The sequence below is a fragment of the Glandiceps talaboti genome, chromosome 21 (assembly GCF_964340395.1).
Source record: "Glandiceps talaboti chromosome 21, keGlaTala1.1, whole genome shotgun sequence".
Lineage (NCBI taxonomy): Eukaryota > Metazoa > Hemichordata > Enteropneusta > Spengelidae > Glandiceps > Glandiceps talaboti.
The window spans coordinates 12094767-12116954 of record NC_135569.1 but is presented as its reverse complement, the minus strand read 5'-3'; the positions used below and the strand labels follow the sequence as shown (position 1 = coordinate 12116954).

The 22188-nt window shown below is 36.6% G+C and overlaps 1 protein-coding gene across 2 annotated transcripts in view; it reads left to right on the top strand.

The window, feature by feature from the left end:
- LOC144451624 (chromodomain-helicase-DNA-binding protein 4-like) overlaps positions 1 to 22188 on the top strand; it is a 48589-nt gene that overhangs the window by 230 nt on the left and 26171 nt on the right. The window contains exons 2-19 of one of the 2 annotated variants that reach the window (XM_078142517.1): positions 4594 to 4895; positions 6668 to 6751; positions 7933 to 8212; positions 9474 to 9589; positions 10515 to 10694; positions 12084 to 12227; positions 14310 to 14489; positions 14813 to 15016; positions 15517 to 15713; positions 16205 to 16333; positions 16788 to 16923; positions 17330 to 17521; positions 18066 to 18266; positions 18867 to 19004; positions 19492 to 19613; positions 20660 to 20777; positions 21014 to 21069; positions 21497 to 21635. In XM_078142517.1, coding sequence (XP_077998643.1) covers positions 4594 to 4895; positions 6668 to 6751; positions 7933 to 8212; positions 9474 to 9589; positions 10515 to 10694; positions 12084 to 12227; positions 14310 to 14489; positions 14813 to 15016; positions 15517 to 15713; positions 16205 to 16333; positions 16788 to 16923; positions 17330 to 17521; positions 18066 to 18266; positions 18867 to 19004; positions 19492 to 19613; positions 20660 to 20777; positions 21014 to 21069; positions 21497 to 21635 — 2918 coding nt within the window. The remainder of the gene's footprint in view (positions 1 to 4593; positions 4896 to 6667; positions 6752 to 7932; positions 8213 to 9473; positions 9590 to 10514; positions 10695 to 12083; positions 12228 to 14309; positions 14490 to 14812; positions 15017 to 15516; positions 15714 to 16204; positions 16334 to 16787; positions 16924 to 17329; positions 17522 to 18065; positions 18267 to 18866; positions 19005 to 19491; positions 19614 to 20659; positions 20778 to 21013; positions 21070 to 21496; positions 21636 to 22188) is intronic. The other variant, XM_078142518.1, reaches the window with a different exon arrangement.

The following is a 22188-nucleotide window of genomic DNA, read 5'->3' as shown; positions in this document are numbered from 1 at the left end:
TTGTCACTCCAAATTTTCCTTTGTTTGCTTTTGTAAAAAAATACGATATTTGAACTGTAATCCTGTGCCATCGTCATATTAAAAGTATTTCAACAAGTTGTGTCGCAAATATAGGTGGATATTAACCGGAAAAGTTTGTTTTGGTTCGTCTGCGATGTCGGCGAAAACGTGTATGTGAACCTGCTATTGTTATGAATGGCATTTTACACATGTAAATGCTGCACTGCCTTGGCGAATGCTGGGTGCGGGGATGACCGCGTTTCGTCGTAGCGTGGCATAGGTAAAACTCAATTTCACGTGCCTAAACTGCAATTTCAAAGTGCTGGCCACAATTTCAAATCAATATTCACCAATTCTTCGGTGTTGTATCTGGCTTATTTTGATTTTTTATTCGCCTGAATGAAAATTATCACGTATGGTCGTAGCAATTATTATGCAAATTGCTCGTCTCGCAGAGATCGATATGCACGTCGCACGGGTCTGCGACGGCTAGTCGGCGAGACTGCCACACAGGGTCCGGGCGAGCTGCATCAATCTCCGGTCTCAAAAAGTCAAGTCATGATCGAAATACTCCGGATTTATATTAATTTTGCACTTCGAATTTTTAAACCATAAAAATATTAAATTAAGTGATAAAGTATGTCGTTTTCGATATGCTTTTGCCTTGATACGTGTTAAGATAATTGAATTAAAAGTCTCATTGTTTTTATACAGTAAATAAATTGTAATTTATTACAACCTCTGGGTCAAATGTAATTGCGACCTACAGACATGTGATTGTGAATGTAGTTCATTAATTATCAAAACAGAGAAAAGTATTACAATATGTTATTTTGTAATCTGTTTTGTACAAAAATGTTTTATATAAAAAAAAAATTATTCAAATTGTGGTGGAAAAAAATTAAATCTTTCCTGTACATAAAAAATATTACATATCCATATGCTATGATATAGTCTTGATAGGGGAGCACCTTTCGAGATTGACACCTTGTAGTATGGGCATTATTTTGGCAGCTAGGGAGTTAGGGGTAGGGTAAGAATGGGGTTAGAGCCCGTAACTTAAACCCTGTTGTTATCACTAATACTGAATTCCCACTGTTCTCTGTTTCCCCTTTAAACTTTCAGATACTGTAAGAAATAGAATTGAAAGCAGTGTATTTATGGATTTAAAATCATACCTCATGTTTATTTATATAGTCGATGCGAGATTTTCAAATCAAAATTCATCTGTGTTGGTAAACCATCGTATCGAATGAGCTTTTGTTCCAAACACAAACTTAAAAATTGTACCTGAAATTTTTGACTGCACACTTCAGTCTTTGTGAATAGATTGACCCACTATTTAGAATTATTTAGATGTTTTAATCTTGTGTCTACAATATGGATGCTTTTTAAGAATTAACTCAGGTCAAATTAACTGCTACATGTGCAATGTAAGTTTGGTAGTCATGATTTAGCTAAGTGAATGTGTCAGCATCAAATTGCTATAAATTGATTGTCATTGGTTTGATAGACTACCACCTTATAAACTCCCATAGTCTAGATACAATGTTTAGTAGTCTACATGTATGTGTCCTGTACCGTACTACTGCTAATTTGGTAGTCTAGATACAATGTTTAGTAGTCTATGTGTCCTGGACTACAGCTAATTTGGCAGTCTTGATACAATGTTTAGTAGTCTATGTGTCCTGGACTACTGCTAATTTGGTAGTCTAGATACAATGTTTAGTAGTCTATGTGTCCTGGACTACAGCTAATTTGGTAGTCAAGATACAATGTTTAGTAGTCTATGTGTCCTGGACTACTGCTAATTTGGTAGTCTAGATACAATGTTTAGTAGTCTGTGTGTCCTGTACTACTGCTAATTTGGTAGTCTAGATACAATGTTTAGTAGTCTGTGTAGCATGGACTCCTAGCAATTTGGGTGTCTAGATATAATGTTTAGTTAGTAGTCTATGTGTCCTGGACTACTGCTAATTTGGTAGTCTAGATACAATGTTTAGTAGTCTATGTGTCCTGGACTACAGCTAATTTGGTAGTCAATATACAATGTTTAGTAGTCTATGTTCCCTGGACTACTGCTAATTTGGTAGTCTAGATACAATGTTGAATAGTCTGTGTCCTGTGGACTACTGCTAATTTGGTAGTCTAGATACAATGTTTAGTAGTCTGTGTAGCATGGACTCCTAGCAATTTGGGTGTCTAGATATAATGTTTAGTTAGTAGTCTATGTGTCCTGGACTACTGCTAATTTGGTAGTCTAGATACAATGTTTAGTAGTCTATGTGTCCTGGACTACAGCTAATTTGGTAGTCTAGATACAATGTTTAGTAGTCTATGTTCCCTGGACTACTGCTAATTTGGTAGTCTAGATACAATGTTGAATAGTCTGTGTCCTGTGGACTACTGCTAATTTGATAGTCTAGATACAATGTTTAGTAGTCTGTGTAGCATGGACTCCTAGCAATTTGGGTGTCTAGATATAATGTTTAGTTAGTAGTCTATGTGTCCTGGACTACTGCTAATTTGGTAGTCTAGATACAATGTTTAGTAGTCTATGTGTCCTGGACTACAGCTAATTTGGTAGTCTAGATACAATGTTTAGTAGTCTATGTTCCCTGGACTACTGCTAATTTGGTAGTCTAGATACAATGTTGTATAGTCTGTGTCCTGTGGACTACTGCTAATTTGGTAGTCTAGATACAATGTTTAGTAGTCTATGTGTCCTGGACTACAGCTACATTTAATTTGGTAGTCTAGATACAATGTTTAGTAGTCCATGTGTCCAATCTGTTTTATTGATATTGAATATTCAGTGTACCCAGGTGTTTTCATCATTTTTGAGTAATTTTTTTTGTCTTTTAATGAGAGGGCACACTAACCTGTACCCCATGATGTGTTGCAAGTGTGTCAGCCTATTTGCAATGTAATTTGCATATGAATTTACATACTATTTACATATAATTTGCATAGTATTTTGCAAGTCATTTCCAAACCATGATATTGGTACTTGGTGTCCAGAATAATATTCTAAAAGCTTGAGTGAAATTTATTTTCAAAAACATCTAAATATAAGATTTACACTACTGCTCATTTTAGCAAATTTTCCAAACATTTGAGTTTTTTTTCTAGTAATACTGTAACTGAAGTAATATGATAGTATTTTAAAATAAAAAGACCTGGGGATGTTTTCTGTGAACGTGGTGAAAGCTAGTCATGATTGATGATGTTTGTCAAAAAAAGTTATCATTAGTATCAAATTTCTAAAATGGTCACAAGACCCCTAATGTTACCTTCCTGATCTATGGTGTAGCAACTACAGAGTGTTATACTGGTATAATGTACATGCGACTGAACCCTTGTGTAATTTCACAGAACACTTTTCGTAATATGAAAATCGTGATCCAAACCGCTGTTTCTGTAGAAATGAGATCACAAGCTTCTCTCGTCATAGTCTCTGACTAGTAATGGCTTGTCACTTGTCAACAGTGTGCTCTCTAATGATAGTCAAATTTTGTTGTTGTGAGTCAAAATGATAAAAAATTGACATTTCTTATGAGTCACCACATAGTAAGAGATAGGGAACACAAAATTTTGGTGTCAATTGTGTGCTTCAGTGGCGTGTCATATTGGCTTCGAGGGCACACTGCTTGTCATCGATCCCTCAAGATAAAATTCTACAGAAAATTTTGGGTATTGTTAGAGAGTATTGTAATCCTGGAAATTTTCACTCAAGATTTGTTTCTCATATTTTACTGGAAAACAAAAAAATGGTGATATAAGAATTGACAAAATGCCTTCTTGTACATGACATTGAACACAATGTACCAGTCTGGTTTATATAGTCAAAAATAGTCTTTGAGAACTACATTGTACCTGAAGACTGTAAAATTGGCTAAATTATCTAGTGGCAAAAATATATATGGTTAGATGTTGAGGAGAATTGGGTATTCATTGCCTTTTAGCTCTGATGTTCAAAGTCAGAAAACTATTTTGTGCAATTATATATTACTGTTCTCCCCACTGTAGAGAAAGTAGAGTGCTGCTAACACTGTCCTAGCCACTCAGCCCACGCCGTGCTTGGCAGGTTTCTGCCTTGCTATGGAAGTGTTCTACCGTCCTTGAGCTTTAGTAATCTTTGAATGACAAAATTATGATATAATACTTTCACATGAAGATAAATGGCTGATCACAATGTCCGTGTATGTATGTGTTGAATATAAACATGTCAGGGTAGGTTTCAGTGTTGAAGATGTGCGTATTATACAATACATATGTGCAGATCATTATGTAAATTTCATTGTCATTAATATGTAAATGATTAATATGTAAATTATTATGCAAATTAATATGTCAATGTAGGGAAAACACTGGATATTATCCCCCAATTAAATATTTATGTTAACTGAGGAAAAGATATTGTACATAAATACATGTGACGTCACAGTTCTTCTTAGCCATTGTTTCTTTGACTTGAAGCCACTCGTTGCGGTTAGCAGGAGAAGCTGAATTGGAGTCAGTCATCCAGTGCTGTAAACAGACTAATGATGTTCAGAGGTAGCAAATAAATGTGTCTTTTTATACGATTAACAGTGGCTGAAGGAGAGGAGGAGGAGGAAGAAGAAGAGGAGGAGGAAGAGGAAGGGGAGGGAGAGGGAGAAGAAGAACATGAAGAGGAGGAAGAAGAAGAAGGCGAGGAGGAAGAAACCCCCATGGCAGAAGTAGAGCCTGAACCGGAAGTAGAACCAGAACCCGAACCTGAACCAGAGCCAGAAATTGAACCACCCCCTCCCCCACCACCAGCACCAAAACAAAAACCAAAGAAGAAGAAAGGAAAGAAAGAAGGAAAAAAGAAAGAAGGGAAAGGCAAGAAAAGAAAACGAGAGAAAGATACGGTAAGACCTACTTCCCTTTAAAGTTTTTCTATTTTTTAAAGCGCCATTTCTATTCATTAATATTCGAAAGCATTGTACATACAATATATATATAAAAGCATGGTAAAGCAATCAAACGAATAGAGCTAAAACAACAAACTGGTTATAATAATTACAAAAAGGCTGAAATGACATCTTAGTAAAAGACACACAGTAATACATCAATACAGTTTATAATATTGTTTAAATAGATGGGTCTTTAGTTCACCTTAAAATGTTCACTCTTGAATTTATTATATATATAAATTTTGTTTGCTGTGCCATCTTACCTGCACTCCTTGGTCATTAATGGCCCTTTAAAACGGTTGTTTTGTGTAAACTTTGGAATTATAATAAAGAGGATATTTTTGCCAGATTTTTACTTGCTGTACGTTATTTTCAAGTCCTTTCATCAATAAAAGATAACCTGTACCAAATCTCTTTACTACATGCTCAAAATAAGGAATTAAAACTTTTGAAATCTTGCAATTACTTACATGTTAAGTGTGCTGATTTTAGAGACGGACATATTAGCAATGAACCAACAAAGTTAGGGTTAGGGGTTCTTAAAATGACCTTGCTTTTTATCCCAGATAAAAAGTGATAAAATTATTAATTAATGTACCCATGAAATTATGGATATCTGAAATGAATGATGTGTGTGTGTGTGTGTGTGTGTGTGTGTGTGTGTGTGTGTGTATGTATATATGTAGCTATGTACATGTATGTATGTATGACAGTACATTGCACATGTATTGCGTGTATGCGTATATCATGTTTGTGTGAATGTATGTATGTATGTATGTATGTATGTATGTATGTATGTATGTATGTATGTATGTATGTATGTATGTATTTAACTACAAAAAACTAGAGAAGATGCCACTTTAGAAAGTTGATGTACCATTTTTGGCACATTTTTTACTATGTTTGCAATATGCTGTATATAATAACAGATGTTCTCAGGGTTAAAGGGGTACAAGCTGAGTTCATTATTTGTTTTGGGATGAGATTCTTAGTATCTAAAAGTCACTTGTAGTATTCTCCTTACTGAAGTATACATAATTTAATTATCACTTGCAATTGACTGAACTGAAACTGGATATTAAGATGATAACATACAAAATAATCCGATGACATAATTTTTGACATGTATCAAATAATTTTGAGGAATCCATGCAAGACAATCAACTGTTCTACTATTTTCTGGTGGGTTGGTGGTTGGGGTTGGGTGGTACATTAAAATGTGTCTCTGCTGTTACTTTCAACCTTTATTCATGACTGGCCAAGAGGAAGTTCGTTGCGTAATAGACTGACAAAACCAGAAAACAATCGGCCATTTCAGACTGCAAACAGGAAATTGAGAATACAGCGCCCTCGCTCAAATTGGGGTATCATCACCTCATAGTACCGTTTCTTAAGAGCTTTGTCCCTTGGTATTCTGTAGAAGTGTAAATCAGGGATGTTTTTCGTATTGTTCAGAGATTGAGGAAAGCAGCAGTGCTCTATGATTAACCAAGTAACCTATACCATGTATACACCCAAGGTACACACAGACAGGAAGTAGAGCGCCACCACCATGGCATATTTTGCAAAGGCCTATTGGAATGTCACAGAAGGCATTCATTGACATTTAATGTTTTGTGTACTAAGTATCTCACCTGAGGAAAAGGTTTATAAACTCAGTTTGGGCCATTTACTAATACTAGCGTGTTGCTATAGTGACAAGCCTTGCATCCTTTGACTTTCTATAGCATGCAGACCAGGCTGATGGAGAGGAAGCGAAACCTAAGAAAAAGAAGAAGAAAGACAAAGATGACAAAGAAAAAACACCAAAGGTAGAAAACTGGGTTTCTTGTGAAGTGGTGATATTCTCCAATGTGTATTTTTCTTAGTTCAACTTCTCCTATAGTATCTAATAAGTATATACGACCGTAATTGTATGTTTTTTTGGCAGAACCCTGTGTTCATGCCATTATGTGTGAAAAATAATGTTTTTGTGGGTACAACCCTGCTGTGTATATCAGGGCTCAAAATTAATGGTAGTTCTGCTTCCACAGATAACCAAATTCTTGTCAGGCGGCTACCATGATTTGCTGCTGGTAGCCCTGCTTGGGTTACCAGTGATTGTGCAACAATTTAGAAGACAGAATGTTCAAGGAATTGAAAGTACTTTAGTAACAGGCATACATGTATGCTCCTTCAGTTCAGGAATATCGGACTGACTTCTGGTCACCATCCTTTTTGCCCACCAATTTTGTGAAAATTTTAGCCCGCTGGAACTACAAAAAATGTTAATTTTGAGCCCTGTATTGTGTTCATTTGATTTTGTGTGAAATAATTTTGATTTCATTTGTTTTCGTTTGTATGAAATTGTATGTTATCTGGGGAGAATGCTGCTGTAATAATAGTTCATCATGTTATTTTGTCGTAGAATCCAGTTTTGTAGGAATTTTGCTCTTGTTTCCCCCCTACCACATCTGCAACGGTCGTATATTCAAACCTAACATTAGATTTTGATTTCCTGCAGTGACATTGAATGTGATAATCATGTTTACATCGTACAACTCGACCTTCCATTGTCCAAGTTGAATCTAATCACATGGTAACACTATTGATATTATCTCACAGTGAGAAAGGAAAACCCCAATAAGAAGTTGTGCCTGTTTTCTGGCCAGAGCTTCATTACAGCAACAAGTCGTTCGCAAAATGCCAGGCGTGGTAGTAGAAAAACGATAGAAAAATGCCAGGGATGGTAGTGGAAAAATGATAGCAAAATGCCAGGCGTGGTAGTGGAAAAGGGAGAGCAAAATGCCAGGCGTGGTAGTGGAAAAATGATAGCAAAATGCCAGGCGTGGTAGTGGAAAAAACGTGAGCAAAATGCCTACACCACTGGATTCCAGGTTAATGCCGTTGTGTGTGAAATTGTTTTTCTATGGAGAACTGTACATTGCGTATATCGCTCATGTTCATGTATTGTATGTGCTACTGTAACATTCTAACCTAACTTAAAAATTAGGAACCCAAGGAGCAAAAGACACCAACAGAGCTATTCAATGAATTTGGCTTTGAAGAGGTGCAGTTTGAGTACAACGAGGAAGATTTTGACACCTTGACAACTTACAAGCTGTATTGTGCTCACATACGGCCTATGGTAGTGGAACAACATCCCAAAATTCCTCCCACAAAGATGATGACACTCTTGGGTGCATTGTGGCGGGAGTTTCAGGATGTAAAACGAGCTCATAAATTAAACCCACAACCCGATGAGTCTGAGAAGCCCAAAAGAGAGAGTATGTGTAAATATCCAATTTTTGTGTTCTCTTGTTCTGCACACACACTTTGAGTGTTGAGTTTGACTGTATTCCTGGGCTGTGTCGTAAGTATATTTAATATAAAAACAACCAGCCGTCTGTTTAATTCTATAGCCTTCATTCAGTACCTTAAACTTACACTAACACCTAAATGTAGTAAAGTCCGGGTATTTTTACTAAACAGTGTCAGTTTTTTCCCTTGTGTTTAAAAAAAAATGTTGAGTTGTTCTGTATTTCGTTGTCAACACCGTGAATTCTTCATTAGCATAGAATGTTTTCAAAGTATAAACAAATCCATAAGTCGTTTTGAATGTAATTGTTGATTGAAATCATTGTCTGGTCATTTGGTGCTACTTTCAGCCAACAAGTTTTTGTTCCTCCGTGTTCGAATTCTTGAGCTTATCAAAGATAGTTGCAGGTTAGGTTTATTTTCTCCTGATTCAGATTTAAGAAAGATAGTATTGTTATCTCATTTCATATAAGCCTAGACCCTCCACCAACAGGATACGCAACTGCAGTATTTCCTTTGAAGTTAGCAAGGCGTAGAGTTGACTAGATACGTCAGGAGGTTCATTTTTGTTTTGATTTTCTTTACTTAGCAGGTAGACAGGGTGCTTGGTGGTCATATAGAAAAGTTACTCTTAGGAAAGGTCAGAGAAGATATCAGACAGGTGAAGGATAGTATAGGGGTCAGAGTTCAGAGTTCAGAGTTCAGGGGTCACGCTTATGGCTACTTTCAAATAATCAATATGGAGGCATTTTCAGACATTTTGCGGTCGTGGTGATCTTCCAAAAATAACATGTAACAGTGGTCTTTCGGTCTTGTGTTACTGATTTTAAGGAAATGTTTGATGATTTTATCTCATCCTGAAGAAGCCCTTGCATTGGCAAATTGCCAGAAAATGTTGAAAATTCGAAAGTGGTCCAAATAGTGTATACGTGGAGGAAGTTGTTGAAGATAGACTTAGAGAGACTAATCAGGACAGAGAGGGTTTTCAAAGTAGTAGAGAGGTTGAAGGAAAGGTAGAAATGCAGATATGTTGAAAATCCAATCTGACGGATAACAGTAGAGGACAGATGAATTTAAAAACACTGACACTGCAGAGAAGAACTTAATGAAAAATTTAACAACTTAGACATACATATAATACAGAGAAAGCCCATAGAGTAGGGAACAGACACTCCACCTGCACAGAAAACTGTTTCTCATTTTTCGAAAAATTTTACCCCCTAATTTTTCCCCTAGGTAAAGTTAAGATTGGCACCGGTGCTCAGAGGAAAAAACCCAAGAAGAAGCCAAAGAAAGTAGTAGCACCACTGAAAATCAGAGTTGGGTTTGGTAGAAAGAGGAAAAGTTCTACAGTGAGTGATTATTTACTCGTATTCATGTTACATTTTGAAGTCTACCCTGGTAGGTAGTAGTGAGTACATAAGATAAATGTAACTGTACACTATTCATTCCCCAGCTTGTACTTGATGTCAGTACCCTCTAATGATAGCCAAATTTTGTTGTTTTGAGTCAAAATGAGAAAAACTAGGATTTCTTGTGGGTCACCACATAGTAACAGATAGGGGAACACCAAATTTTGGTGTGTCGCTAGAAATTGTGTGCGTCAGCTCTCTAAGTCAAATTCACTTAGAGGGCACACTCACCACATAGTAAGAGATAGGGGAACACCAAGTTTTGGTGCATCACTAGAAATTGTGTGCATCAGTGGCACGTCAAATTGACTGAGAGGGCACTCTGGATGTTACAATGACTCAATGCACCCAAAGTCATTTTGTAGAGGGAAACCATTACAAAATCATGCACTCGCATTATAAGGGAAGGCTATCAACATCCTTCAACTATGGTGCAATAGTTGGATGGCAGTCCAGTAAACCTGGTAAAAACCAGCTTTCCACTGCAATGTCTGATAACTTGTGCGTCTAGGGACCTGACAACAAGCAAGTACAAGCTAGGAATGAAAGTCTTCAGTTAAAAGAAGGTTGAAGGTTCAGTTCGGCTTAGGGTGAAAATTCAGGTGTGAAAAAATGTTGTGAAGAGCTATAGTAAAAGTTGGTTCTGAACAAAAGAATGATTCTATGCAACCATTATTGCGTCACAGTCTGTCTGTAAAATATGACATACTGAGCCATGCTATCAGCTATCATTGATTTGAAAAGGCTGAACAACATGACATATCTTACAGTCTAATGGTCCCACTGAGAAGATAACACTAATGCAAGAACCTGGGATTGAAACCCTGGCCTTTAAGTAATAGTTGAATGTTTATTTACTTTACAGAGTGGAAGTGATAGTAACTTCAGTGATAAAGATAATTCTGATGAAGAAGCCAGCATGCAGTCAGCGTCAGTGTTGTCGGACAGCTCAGCCAGTAGACTGTCTGCGCCAAGGAGAGCTAAACGCAGAGATAAAAAGAAGAAGAGGCGAGATGCTGGCGGATCAGATTCAAATGGATATGAGGTAAAGTTGTCAACTCAACTTGTACAGTAGTGTTTCGTTTTGGGTCATGGTGGTTGAGGTAAGGTTGTCAAGTCAAGGTAGTCTTTCAAGGTGGGTCATGATGGTTGAAATAAGGTTGTCAAATCAAGGTAATCTTTCAAGTTGGGTCATGATGGTTGAGATAATGTTGTCAAGTCAAGTTGGTTGTCTTTCAAGTTGGGTCATGATGGTTGAGATAAATCAACTTTTATAGTAGTCTTTCATGTTGGTCTTGATGGTGAAGGAGATTGTCTGGTCAACTTGTAGCATAGTCATTCATATGGAGCCGTGGTAGTCGAATGGCTAGCTGGCTTGGGAGTGCAAGTTGTTGGTCTGAGTTACACCACTGTCATTTTTTTCTGAATGGTTAATGAGGTAAGGTTGTCTGCCAGCTTGTACCATAGTCGTTCTGTGCTGTTTGTTTCTGAATGGCTAAAGTCCTTAGCAAGATTTGAACCACGATTGTACCTCAGTCAACCCAGCTGTATAATTGGGGACCTGGTAGGATAGAGGTTGCATTGTGAATGCTTTAATTATATATACTTACAGTGGCTGCAATGAACTGTTTTGGATTACCGCTAGTGCTGTCTTATCAGTGGAACCAAAATGAAGATAATTACTTTTGTTCCAGACTAACTTTTTCTACAGCTTTGCCACACTACTGTTTTTCGCACTCAAGTAATAATCCCTAAAATGTGATTTACCTTTAAAGGCTCATAATTCAATCCCAGGTTCTTTGCATTTGTGTTATCTCATCAGTGACACTATGAGAATTACATTGTATATATATGTGCGTACAATTATTCTTTGTTCGTGACCAACTAATTCAAAAGTTCTGCCATACAGCTTGTTTTCCACACCCAAATGTAATACTAATCTGACATTTCCCGCTAAAGGCCCAGAATTCAATCCCAGGTTCTTGCATTAGTGTTATCTCATCAGTGACACTAAAATTACTTTGTTCCTGATCAACTTATTCAGAAGCTCTGCCACACAGCTGTTTTCCATACCCAAATGTAATACTAATCTGACATTGGCCTTTAAACCTGTTTTTCCCCAACTTGTATGTATTGTGTACAAACAAATACCCTTGGTAGACAGAGGAATAACAGCCCATAATTCAATCCCAGGCTCTTGCATTAGTGTTATCTTATGAGTGAAGTTATGAGGAGTACTTACGAGCTTTTTTTTTTTTTCAAGACTAACTTTTTCTAGGTCTGCCAGACAACAGTTTTTCACACCTTCATTTCAATTCTAATTGTACATTGGCATTGAAATGTTTGAAACTCTCTGTAGAATCCCCATGTTTCCTCAGAATAAGCTGTTGCATGTTAATCCTAATCTGACATTGTGTGTGTGTTTTATTTATAGACTGATCACCAGGATTACTGTGAGGTCTGCCAACAAGGTGGTGAGATTATTCTCTGTGATACTTGTCCAAGGGCCTATCACTTGGTGTGTTTAGATCCTGAACTGGATCAAGCACCCGAAGGTCGGTGGAGCTGTCCACACTGTGTAAGTACCAACAACATATCCATTTCCATTGAGTGTGCACTAGATTCAATTGAAGTCTTGGGAACATAAAAGTATATACCTAGTGAAACGCTTAGTCTTATTGGTTAGAAAAGTCATAGGAGTATATACTTCGTGAAACATTCAATCTGATTTGTTAGAAAAGTCATAGGAGTATACATGTATGTACACATTGAAACATTCAATCTGATTGGTTAGAAAAGTCATATGAGCATATATACCCACTGAAACATTCAATCTGATTGGTTAGAAAAGTCTTGGGAGTATATATAGCCATTGAAACATTCAATCTGATTTGTTAGAAAAGTCACATGGCATGGAAGTAGATACCAAGTAAAACACTTAATCTGATTGGTTAGAAAAGACATGAGGTATAAGAGTATATACCCAATGAAAAGTTACGTTTGATTGGTTGGTTAGAGAAGTTATTGAGTTAAGAGTATTCATACCTAATAAAGCAGTCAATCTGATTGGTTAGAAAGAGTATGGGATATAATAGTGTAAACCTTTATTAGAAAAGCAGGGAGTGAAGTGTTTCTGACACTCACAAATACATTAATTAAAGTAGGTTTTTAAAAACCCAGAAAAAGTGTTGATTTGTGTTTGTGTGATATACATCTCTTCCGAAAATGATCCGTATATTTGGCATTTTGGCAGATGAAATTCTGTGAAGCCATTCAATTTAGTGTAAGATGAAGCTATTCAATTTAGTGCAAGATGGTCAGTTGGTGCTCATTTGCATATCTAACAGTTGGTGCTTCATTTGCATATGCTATCAGTTGGTGCTTCATTTGCATATCTAACAGTTGGTGCTTCATTTGCATATCTAACAGTTGGTGCTTCATTTGCATATGCTATCAATTGGTGCTTCATTTGCATTTCTGCTGTCATTTCTTTTGCTTGTTCAAATGCTTTCTTGGAGCCTCATTAACATATGTTTCTGATTTTGTTTAACAGTTTTATCTGTGTGAGTGAATTAACTAACTTTATTGAGGCACAACTCATTAAATATAATATTCATAATATTTAGATATAACATGACTAAAAGAATTTAAAAGTATTTAGGGTTTTGATTTATATTTTTTGTTGCATTTGCTGTTTGTATCTTTGATATTTTTGTACAAAAGGAAACAAGCTCAAACAGAGGTCAAAGGTCAAAAATAAAAGTAAGTTTTTTAACGCTGTGACAGGCTTTCTTTCAATATTAATTTCAGAATGATGATCAATACAAGTTCTTTTTTTTTTGCAAATTTGTATTGAACAGTGAGCGTGACTTGTTTTTGGACACGACAAAAGTTTGATGACCAATATGTGAATATGTTTTGCTGTTTATACATCTTGGTCTTTATTTATTTCCTGTGTTTAAACAAGTGTTAGGAACTCAGGTTGTATAACCATCGTTCATGAGCAAAAACCCTGTCTTAGAATCGTGAACTACAAAATGTAGAATTATTCCAGGATGGATTTAGGGAATGTTTACATCGATATGCTGACTTTCTGTAATAGTGGGAATTCCTAGGCTTAAAATAGACCTGTTGCCAGTTCCAAGATGCATTGCGCGTCTCTCCATATACAATGCCATGTATTGTGTGTGCACTAAGAGGTTTGCATGTTCTTCTCAGGGGGAGGGGGGGGGGTGTCACCTGACCATACCCTGGCTACACCTGTAAAATCTCTCTCTGTCATAGATGGCATTCAGTCTTTGTTCTATAAAATCACTCATAATCAAAGCGGTCAACATGTCTTTCCATCATTTCCTGATGAAAATGTTATTTCAAATGTAATATATACAAAACAAGACTAAATATAACAACATAAGCAACGTCCTCTTGCTCAATGCATCTTGGAACCAGAAAATCGACTATTATGGTGTGGGCGAGGCTTCATGCCTTTATTGTTTTCTACAAATGCATAGAAACAGCTGCATAAGTAACAATATAAACTGCTGCATCAATAACAATACAAACTGCTGCATCAGTAATAATGACAACCACTGCATTGGTAACTATAGCAACCACTGCATCTAGTAACCATAGAAACCATTGCATTATTTTTGTATCGCAGGAAGGAGAGGCAGCTGAAGAGGAGGATATTGAAGATGAACATATGGAGTTCTGTCGTGTGTGTAAAGATGGCGGCGAATTGTTATGCTGTGATCAGTGCCCATCTGCCTATCACATGCACTGTCTGAATCCACCCTTGAAAGAAATCCCAGATGGTGAATGGGTCTGTCCCAGATGTTCAGTAAGTGTCTGCCTTTAGCAAATTCTGTAGTAGCTGCGCGCACAAATTAAAAAAGTACATTCCTGTGAACTGATGTTTCCATGCCAACTTGTCAATAAAAAACAACGTAATATTTGTATGGTGCTTAGATTTTGTCAGTTTTCAAAAAAACCAGACTCTTTTAATATGGTGTATCATGTAGACAGAATATTTCCCAAATGCATTTCACTAATTACTGTTTACAATCTTTAGATTTCTATAAAAAAAAATTAAAAAATTGAACTGACATGAATGAATGAGATATTTGTTGACTAACCAGTCTAATGTATTTTTCGTCTACCCAGTGTGAAGCACCTAAAGGTAGAGTTCAGAAGATTCTAACATGGAGATGGACCACCCCTGTCAACACTGATGCTCTGGACCCTGAGTCAGAATGTGGTAGTCCAACCAAGAAAGAGCACAACAATGATTGGAAGCCCACCAGAGAATTCTTCTGTAAATTTTACAACATGTCCTATTGGCATTGTGATTGGGTATCGGAAATACAGGTAAGGAGGCATTACTCAGGTTTTGAAATAGAGGGAGGGCTTATCTAAGATAAAAAAAAAAGTACCAGGACCATCACTGCCATGATAGCATGTACACTAGCATGGCATTCTATGGGTTAATGTTGTGTTGAAGTGAAAAGACTTGTGTGGCCCGAAGGTCCTCACTGGGATAGTGAAAAGACTTGCAGTGCCCTAGGGTCCTCACTGGGATAGTGAAAAGACTTGCAGTGCCCTAGGGTCCTCAGACTCCTCACTCCCATGATAGTTTCTGTACTAGAATTCTAAGGGTTGAGAGTTACACTTTCAGGATAGTGAAAATATGTGCATTCCCCCTCCCTGCCATGACAGTGTATACACTAGTATGGCATTCAAAGGGTTTCATATGTGTTGAGATAGTGAAAAAACTTGCATGGCTGTAAGGTTCTCCCTGCCATGAGGGTGTATACATTAGTCTGGCTTTCTAAGAGTTTAATGTGTGTGTGAATTGTTCTGATGTTCAGATGGACGTGTACCACCCTGCACTCTTCAGAAACTACATCCGTAAGAACGACATGGATGAACCACCACCCCTGGAAGATGGTGAGAGTTATGGAGGCTCTATAGAAAATGAAGATGATAAAAGTAACTTGGAAGACAGATATTTCAGATACGGTATCCAGCCATCCTGGCTTAGTATTCACAGAATTCTGAATCACCGGTATGTACGTGTAGACTTGGGGTCCCATGATATGAAAATCCTCACCAGTGCCTAAGTGCGCTGAAATAAAACTTTGTTTCTGAGCACTGCTGGGCGAGCAGATATTTATACAATTTACAAAATACCCCCACTCCCCCCAAGAGAATTACATTTGCTTATGATATGTATCTCTTCATTCTTGGTTACATGGTCTGTCATGGAGTCAAACTTTTAGTTTGAGTCTATCTAGTATGCTGATAGCATGTTTTCCAAAGTAGTATTTGCTTATGTTATGTATCTCTACATTCTTGGTTACATGGTCTGTCATGGAGTCAAACTTTTAGTTTGAGTTTATCTAGTATGCTGATAGCATGTTTTCCATAGTAGTATTTGCTTATGTTATGTATCTCTTCATTCTTGGTTACATGGAGTCATAGTTTTAGTTTGCTGCTAGCTTTATCTCCATTCTAGTATTTAGTTATCTATGTTTATCCATTCATTCTTGTTTACAGAGTCCGACATGGAGTCAAATCATACCTTATTAAGTGGAAAGATTTGCCGTATGATTCCTCTACCTGGGAAACAGAAGACATGGAAATCACAGATTTTCAAAAATATATAGATGAATATTTTGCTCACAGGTGAGAACACTTCCTTCCTCAAATATCACCTTAGTAACTTTTCAATCAATCAATCAATCAATCAATCAATCAATCAATCGAGTCATTTATAAAGCAGCCATATCCAATATTTTGTAAAGTTCAGGGCCACTGTACAGTTATTCAACTTTGAAATCTTGCAAAAGCCTTACTGCACTTGACATACGTTCAACTATTACCTGCAAAGTTTTATGGGAAAACCTGGTGATGACATCACATTTACCACAATTGTGATGTTCTTTGATTTCACTTCATGGCATTTCTTGCAAGGTTTCATGGGAAAACCTCTGGTGATGACACTGCATTTACCACAATTGCGATCTCTGATCTAGTTTAGTGTAGACCAAAATGATGTTACAAAAAGCAAAAAAGTGAGAAAAAGTAAAATTGTTCCCATTGATGAGTGATCTACTATTGTGTTTGCTTTCCTTAATAGGAATAAAGTTGAAGGTGTTCCTCATGGTGGAAAATCAAAGAAGGCTAAGAACAAGAAATCTAAAGACGGTCACAAAGAAAAGGAAAAGGAGAAGAAGAAGCATAAAGCACAACACCCACCGATTCCTGAAATTGATGTAAGTAAAGAATTCACAAAATATCACAAGTAACTAATTCACAAAATATCACCCACCAAAACTTCTGAAATTGATAACAAAATTCACAAAATATCACCCTCCAAAACTTCTGAAATTGATGTGAGTAACGAATTCACAAAATATCACAAGTACATTGTAACTATTAGATTCGCAAAATATCTGCCACCAAAACTTCTGAAATTGAATAGTGCAGGGTTAGTGAAACTGACTTTTCTTGGTTTCCTTATATAAAGAAATGGGGGTGAAATAATACCAGTCCATACCTTTGTTCCCCTTCAAGAGGAACAATTTATTTATTACGCATGATAATTTCAACTCCTAGAATTTTAAAATTTTGGAACTCAAATCCAAAATTTACATTCTTGCATTTATTTCTTGTCTTTAGATTAGGAAAAAGTTTGAACAACAGCCGGAGTACATCACAAAGACTGGCGGAACTCTTCATGAATACCAGCTGGAAGGTTTGAATTGGTTGAGGTTTTCTTGGGCTCATCGCACTGATACCATCTTAGCTGATGAAATGGGTCTTGGCAAAACCATCCAGACAATTTCATTCTTGCACTCCTTGTTCAAAGAGGTAAGTGTGTGGTTCTCTTCAACAATATTGAAATTGTAATTTCTAGTTTTGTTCACCCACTGGACAAAAGTTAAATAATTGTAATCAAGTTAGGGAGTTTTGGGTTGGTTTGGATGTTAGTTAGGCTCCCTAGCATGACTCTGATTCGCACTACTGACCACAGTTTAAAACTGAACAACTATTTGACCACTGCATGAACTTTTGATCTGATTGTGGTATGGCAAAAGCTAGTCGCCATCAAAATCAGTAATCTGCTGGCTTTAGTTTTCAACATTTTAGCAACCTTTTTAGTAATCCTCTATAACTTGTATGGTATTTCCACCAGCCTTTTTGAGATTCTCCACATGCTGCAAAAACTAGCAACACCCCTGAATATAAACCCTCTTGACATTGACAATGCTATGTTTGCAGGGTCACTATACAGAACCATTTCTCATCAATGCACAGTTATCGGTATTGCTGTTTTGAAGGTCGCATGACAGGACCGTGTCTCGTCTGTGCACCATTTTCAACTATCGCTAAATTGACAATGTTATGTTTTCAGGGTCACTCTGCAGGACCGTTTCTCATCAGTGCACCGTTATCAACTATCATTAACTGGGAAAGAGAGTTTGAATTCTGGGCCCCTGATATGTATGTGGTGACATACTGCGGTGACAAAGACAGCAGAGCTGTTATCAGAGAACATGAGTTCTCATTTGAGGAAGATGCAGTGAGAGGAGGCAAAAAGGCTTTCAAGATGAAGGTAAGAATGTACACTGTTATTACGACATTTATGATTGCATCGTCGTAAACCACAAGCTCTTTTACGACACCGTCCAAATGTACCGCCAAGAGGCCGAGGTTTTGTTCACATACAAAAATATTTTGCAGTGTCGTGGAAGAAATAACAGCTCTAGTTTGCTAGAATGTTATGATTGAAACCAAGATTAGATTTACACAAAAAATTGAGAAATTAATTTTGACTATGTGGACATTGTACTTCTTGCTGTTGTCATTGCAGACTGATTAATATAAGTAGTTATTGTCTAATTGCAACTTTTTACACATTTTTTTGAGCCGGGAATTGGTCCCAGAGCTTTACTTTGTTTATACAGACACATAAATATACAACCACATATTCTTTTCAGTTTTGGGACATCATGACTACTAGTCCTGAACTTCAATGACTTGGTTATAATTACTAGATAGTTCTCTACCTTTTGCCGATGACTGCAATTGTTAAAGTAAATCACATCATTTCTGTACAGAAGGTTAATACCCACAGTACTTTTAAACAAAACACACATATTTCATTTGACGTACACCAGAATTGACTTACATTTAATTGTTTTGCAATCTACAGAAAGACATGCCTGTAAAGTTTCATGTACTGCTGACATCCTATGAATTGGTCAGTATCGACATGGCAACGCTTGGCTCCATTGACTGGGCTGTACTTGTTGTAGATGAAGCACATAGATTGAAGAACAACCAATCGAAGGTAAGAGGACATCAAATTTTACTCCGAACATTTTCCCTCCACCGTTCCTACTCAAGTAGGTCGGACACGGTATATGCTACCAGGTGTACCTGGTTTTAGGAGACTTCCCGTAAGTCCTAAGTCACTACAGTTTCAGGAAATATCTTGTAGGTATCCTAAGTGAGGACAGTTTCAGGAAACCTGAAGGTTTCCAATAGGCACAGTGAGGACAGTTTCAACAGTTTCAGCACACTGATAGTAGGCAGAACTGCATCATATGGATATCAGGATGCACTCAAGTTTGCATGAACACCATACAAATTGTCTCAACTCTGACCTGAAATAGGACAGATTTTTGTGCCCATGTTAAGAAGATCAGTTGTATGGAACAGGAATCAACTTTGAGCCAAGGTAGATTTGACCTGACCTGACCTGGCTTGTGAACTAACCTCTCACAATAGTGCATGTAAAAATGCATACATTGATTCTGTTTTATTTTGTTTCTTAGTTCTTCAAAGTTCTGAGTTCATACAAGATTAATTATAAACTACTGTTGACTGGTACTCCACTGCAAAATAACCTGGAAGAATTGTTCCACTTGCTGAATTTTCTTAGTCCTGAGAGGTTTATGTAAGTATGACCTGTTATATGAGACCGGTAATCCAGCCTTCAGTTTACTAAGATAGACGCAAACTAAATCTGTTGTTCTTCAATGTGGTAGTTTACACAAGTGGGTGATAGCAGTTCCTCTGTTGTGCGATTCTAATCACCCTGTGATTAAGATAGTGTAAACATTGGAAGTCCCAAAACAACACTGCAATTTCATGGAACTCTAAATAAACTAGTTTTCAGAGATGCCTCCCTACTGAGACTATAATTAAACCCAACATCTGTTCAATAGCTTATCACTGTTGTATCAACATGTTGCGACAATAGTTTTAGTTTGTGTCTATCTTAGTAAACCAAAGGCTTAAATACCAGAGTGATATTTCAACATGTATGGAGAGAAGTGGGTGTGGTTTACAGGGTCTATTTCGGAGTCATAGTTTTAGTTTGCTGATGGCATATTTTCCTAAAGTAGTAGTATTTGCTTATACTGTGTATCACTTCATGTTGTATGTTACCATTGCTTCATTACATACAGGCCTCGAAATTAGCAATTCTGGGCACATACACTACTAAACATCACATCTTGACTACCAAATTAGCAGTAGTCCAGGACATATAGACTTTTAAACATTGTATCTAGACTACCAAATTAGCAGTAGTCCAGGACACATAGACTACTAAACATTGTATCTAGACTACCAAATTAGCAGTAGTCCAAGACACATAGACTACTAAAACATTGTATCTAGACTACCAAATTAGTAATAGTCTATGATATTACAATTGCCTTGCAATTTTGTTAGAACAGTTGATTGCCTATTATGGAATCTGCAAAAAAAATTTGGTACGTATCAAAAATTACGTCACTGGATCATTTACATGTTATATTGTGATACCAGGTTTGAGTTCAGTCAATTGCAAGTAATAATTATGTTTGCATCAGTAAGTAGAATACTATGAGTGACTTTTAAATACACAGTATAAACTATTCCCAAGAATGTATCAACTCTGCTTGTGCCCCTGTATCGCCATTGTTAGAGCTTTGCCTGTATTTTTTGTCTCTACAGATCACTACCACAGTTTTTAGATGAATTTGAAGACATCTCGAAAGAAGATCAGATCAAGAAACTTCATGATCTTCTAGGTCCACACATGTTGAGACGTTTGAAGGCTGATGTCTTGAAGGTAAGGAAATGATAACAACACACAGTGAAATCATAGTAGTTTAGTATATCAAGTCATATTTGTAACAAAACAGATGTCAAAGATCAGTTTGCATTGGTATAAAATTCTTGAATAGTTGTTCCATACATTGTCGCGTCAGTGTAGTAATTGCTATGCAATTGTATAATTCATTCTTATAAGATATAGTGTATAACTACTTTCTACCAATTTCATATTATTTTTAATCTTTTTTTTAGGGTATACCTTCCAAGAGTGAATTTATTGTACGTGTGGAATTAAGTACCATGCAGAAGTGAGTGTTTATTTATTTATTTATTTATTTATTTATTTATTTATTTATTTATTGAGCTTTGACATTACAAGGACTTTGTCTGTAATTCTATGATCATGTCTTTATATTTACTAATTGCTGGTAGAAGCCATATCAGTTGCTCGTTATGACTACAGAAAATGTGCTATGCAAATTAATATTTGTGGCGTGTGGTAGATTACACAAGTGATGGCGTGTTTCATGACAAAAGTTGATTGTAATAGTATGCCCTCTTGTGGCATGTTTTTTTGAAAATTGCATTGTGGGTAACCAGAATTTGTATGAATATTACTCATTGTGAGATCAAGGACCATAGTAGACAGATCAAAACGACGCATTTGTTTCCAATTTACCATCCCAACGTAAGTATATCTTACTGTCCTCTGTGTATTTGTGATTTTTTTTATAGGAAATACTACAAGTTTATTCTAACCAGGAACTTTGAAGCATTAAACACCAAAGGTGGTAATCAGGTGTCCTTACTTAATATTATGATGGATCTCAAAAAATGCTGTAATCATCCGTACCTCTTTCCAACAGCCGCTGCAGTAAGTACGAAGTTACCGTCAACCAGGACATTTTCGCTACAGACTTATTTTCGCTTCTTTCGCTGGAAAACAAAAATGCATAAATAATTAGTGACTAGAATGCCTTCTTGTACATGTACATGAACACAGTGTACAAGTCTAATAATTAGTCTTTGAGAAGTATCTGAAGACTATAAAATTGTAAAACTTTCTACTAGTGCAAATATCTAGGTTTACATTATGAAATCAGTCATGTTATTTTAGTCTAGTGCAATCCATGGTATCAAATCTCAAGATCTCTCAGTACGTCTGGCTCAATGAGAAGATCAGAGATGAAATTTCAAATTCTAACGAAGCCATTCAGACTCACACATCATGTCTTCATAATCAATCACAGACTTCTGGCGAATAATAAGCTAGTGTGTATTGAGAGCAGTTGTGTAATGTCCAAATATGGTATATTTGTCCAAATATGGTATGTTTGTGTCCAAATATGGTATATTTCTCAGGTCAGGATGCTACTTATACATTGTTTACATCATTCTAACAGTTGGGGTTTACTCATTTACATAAT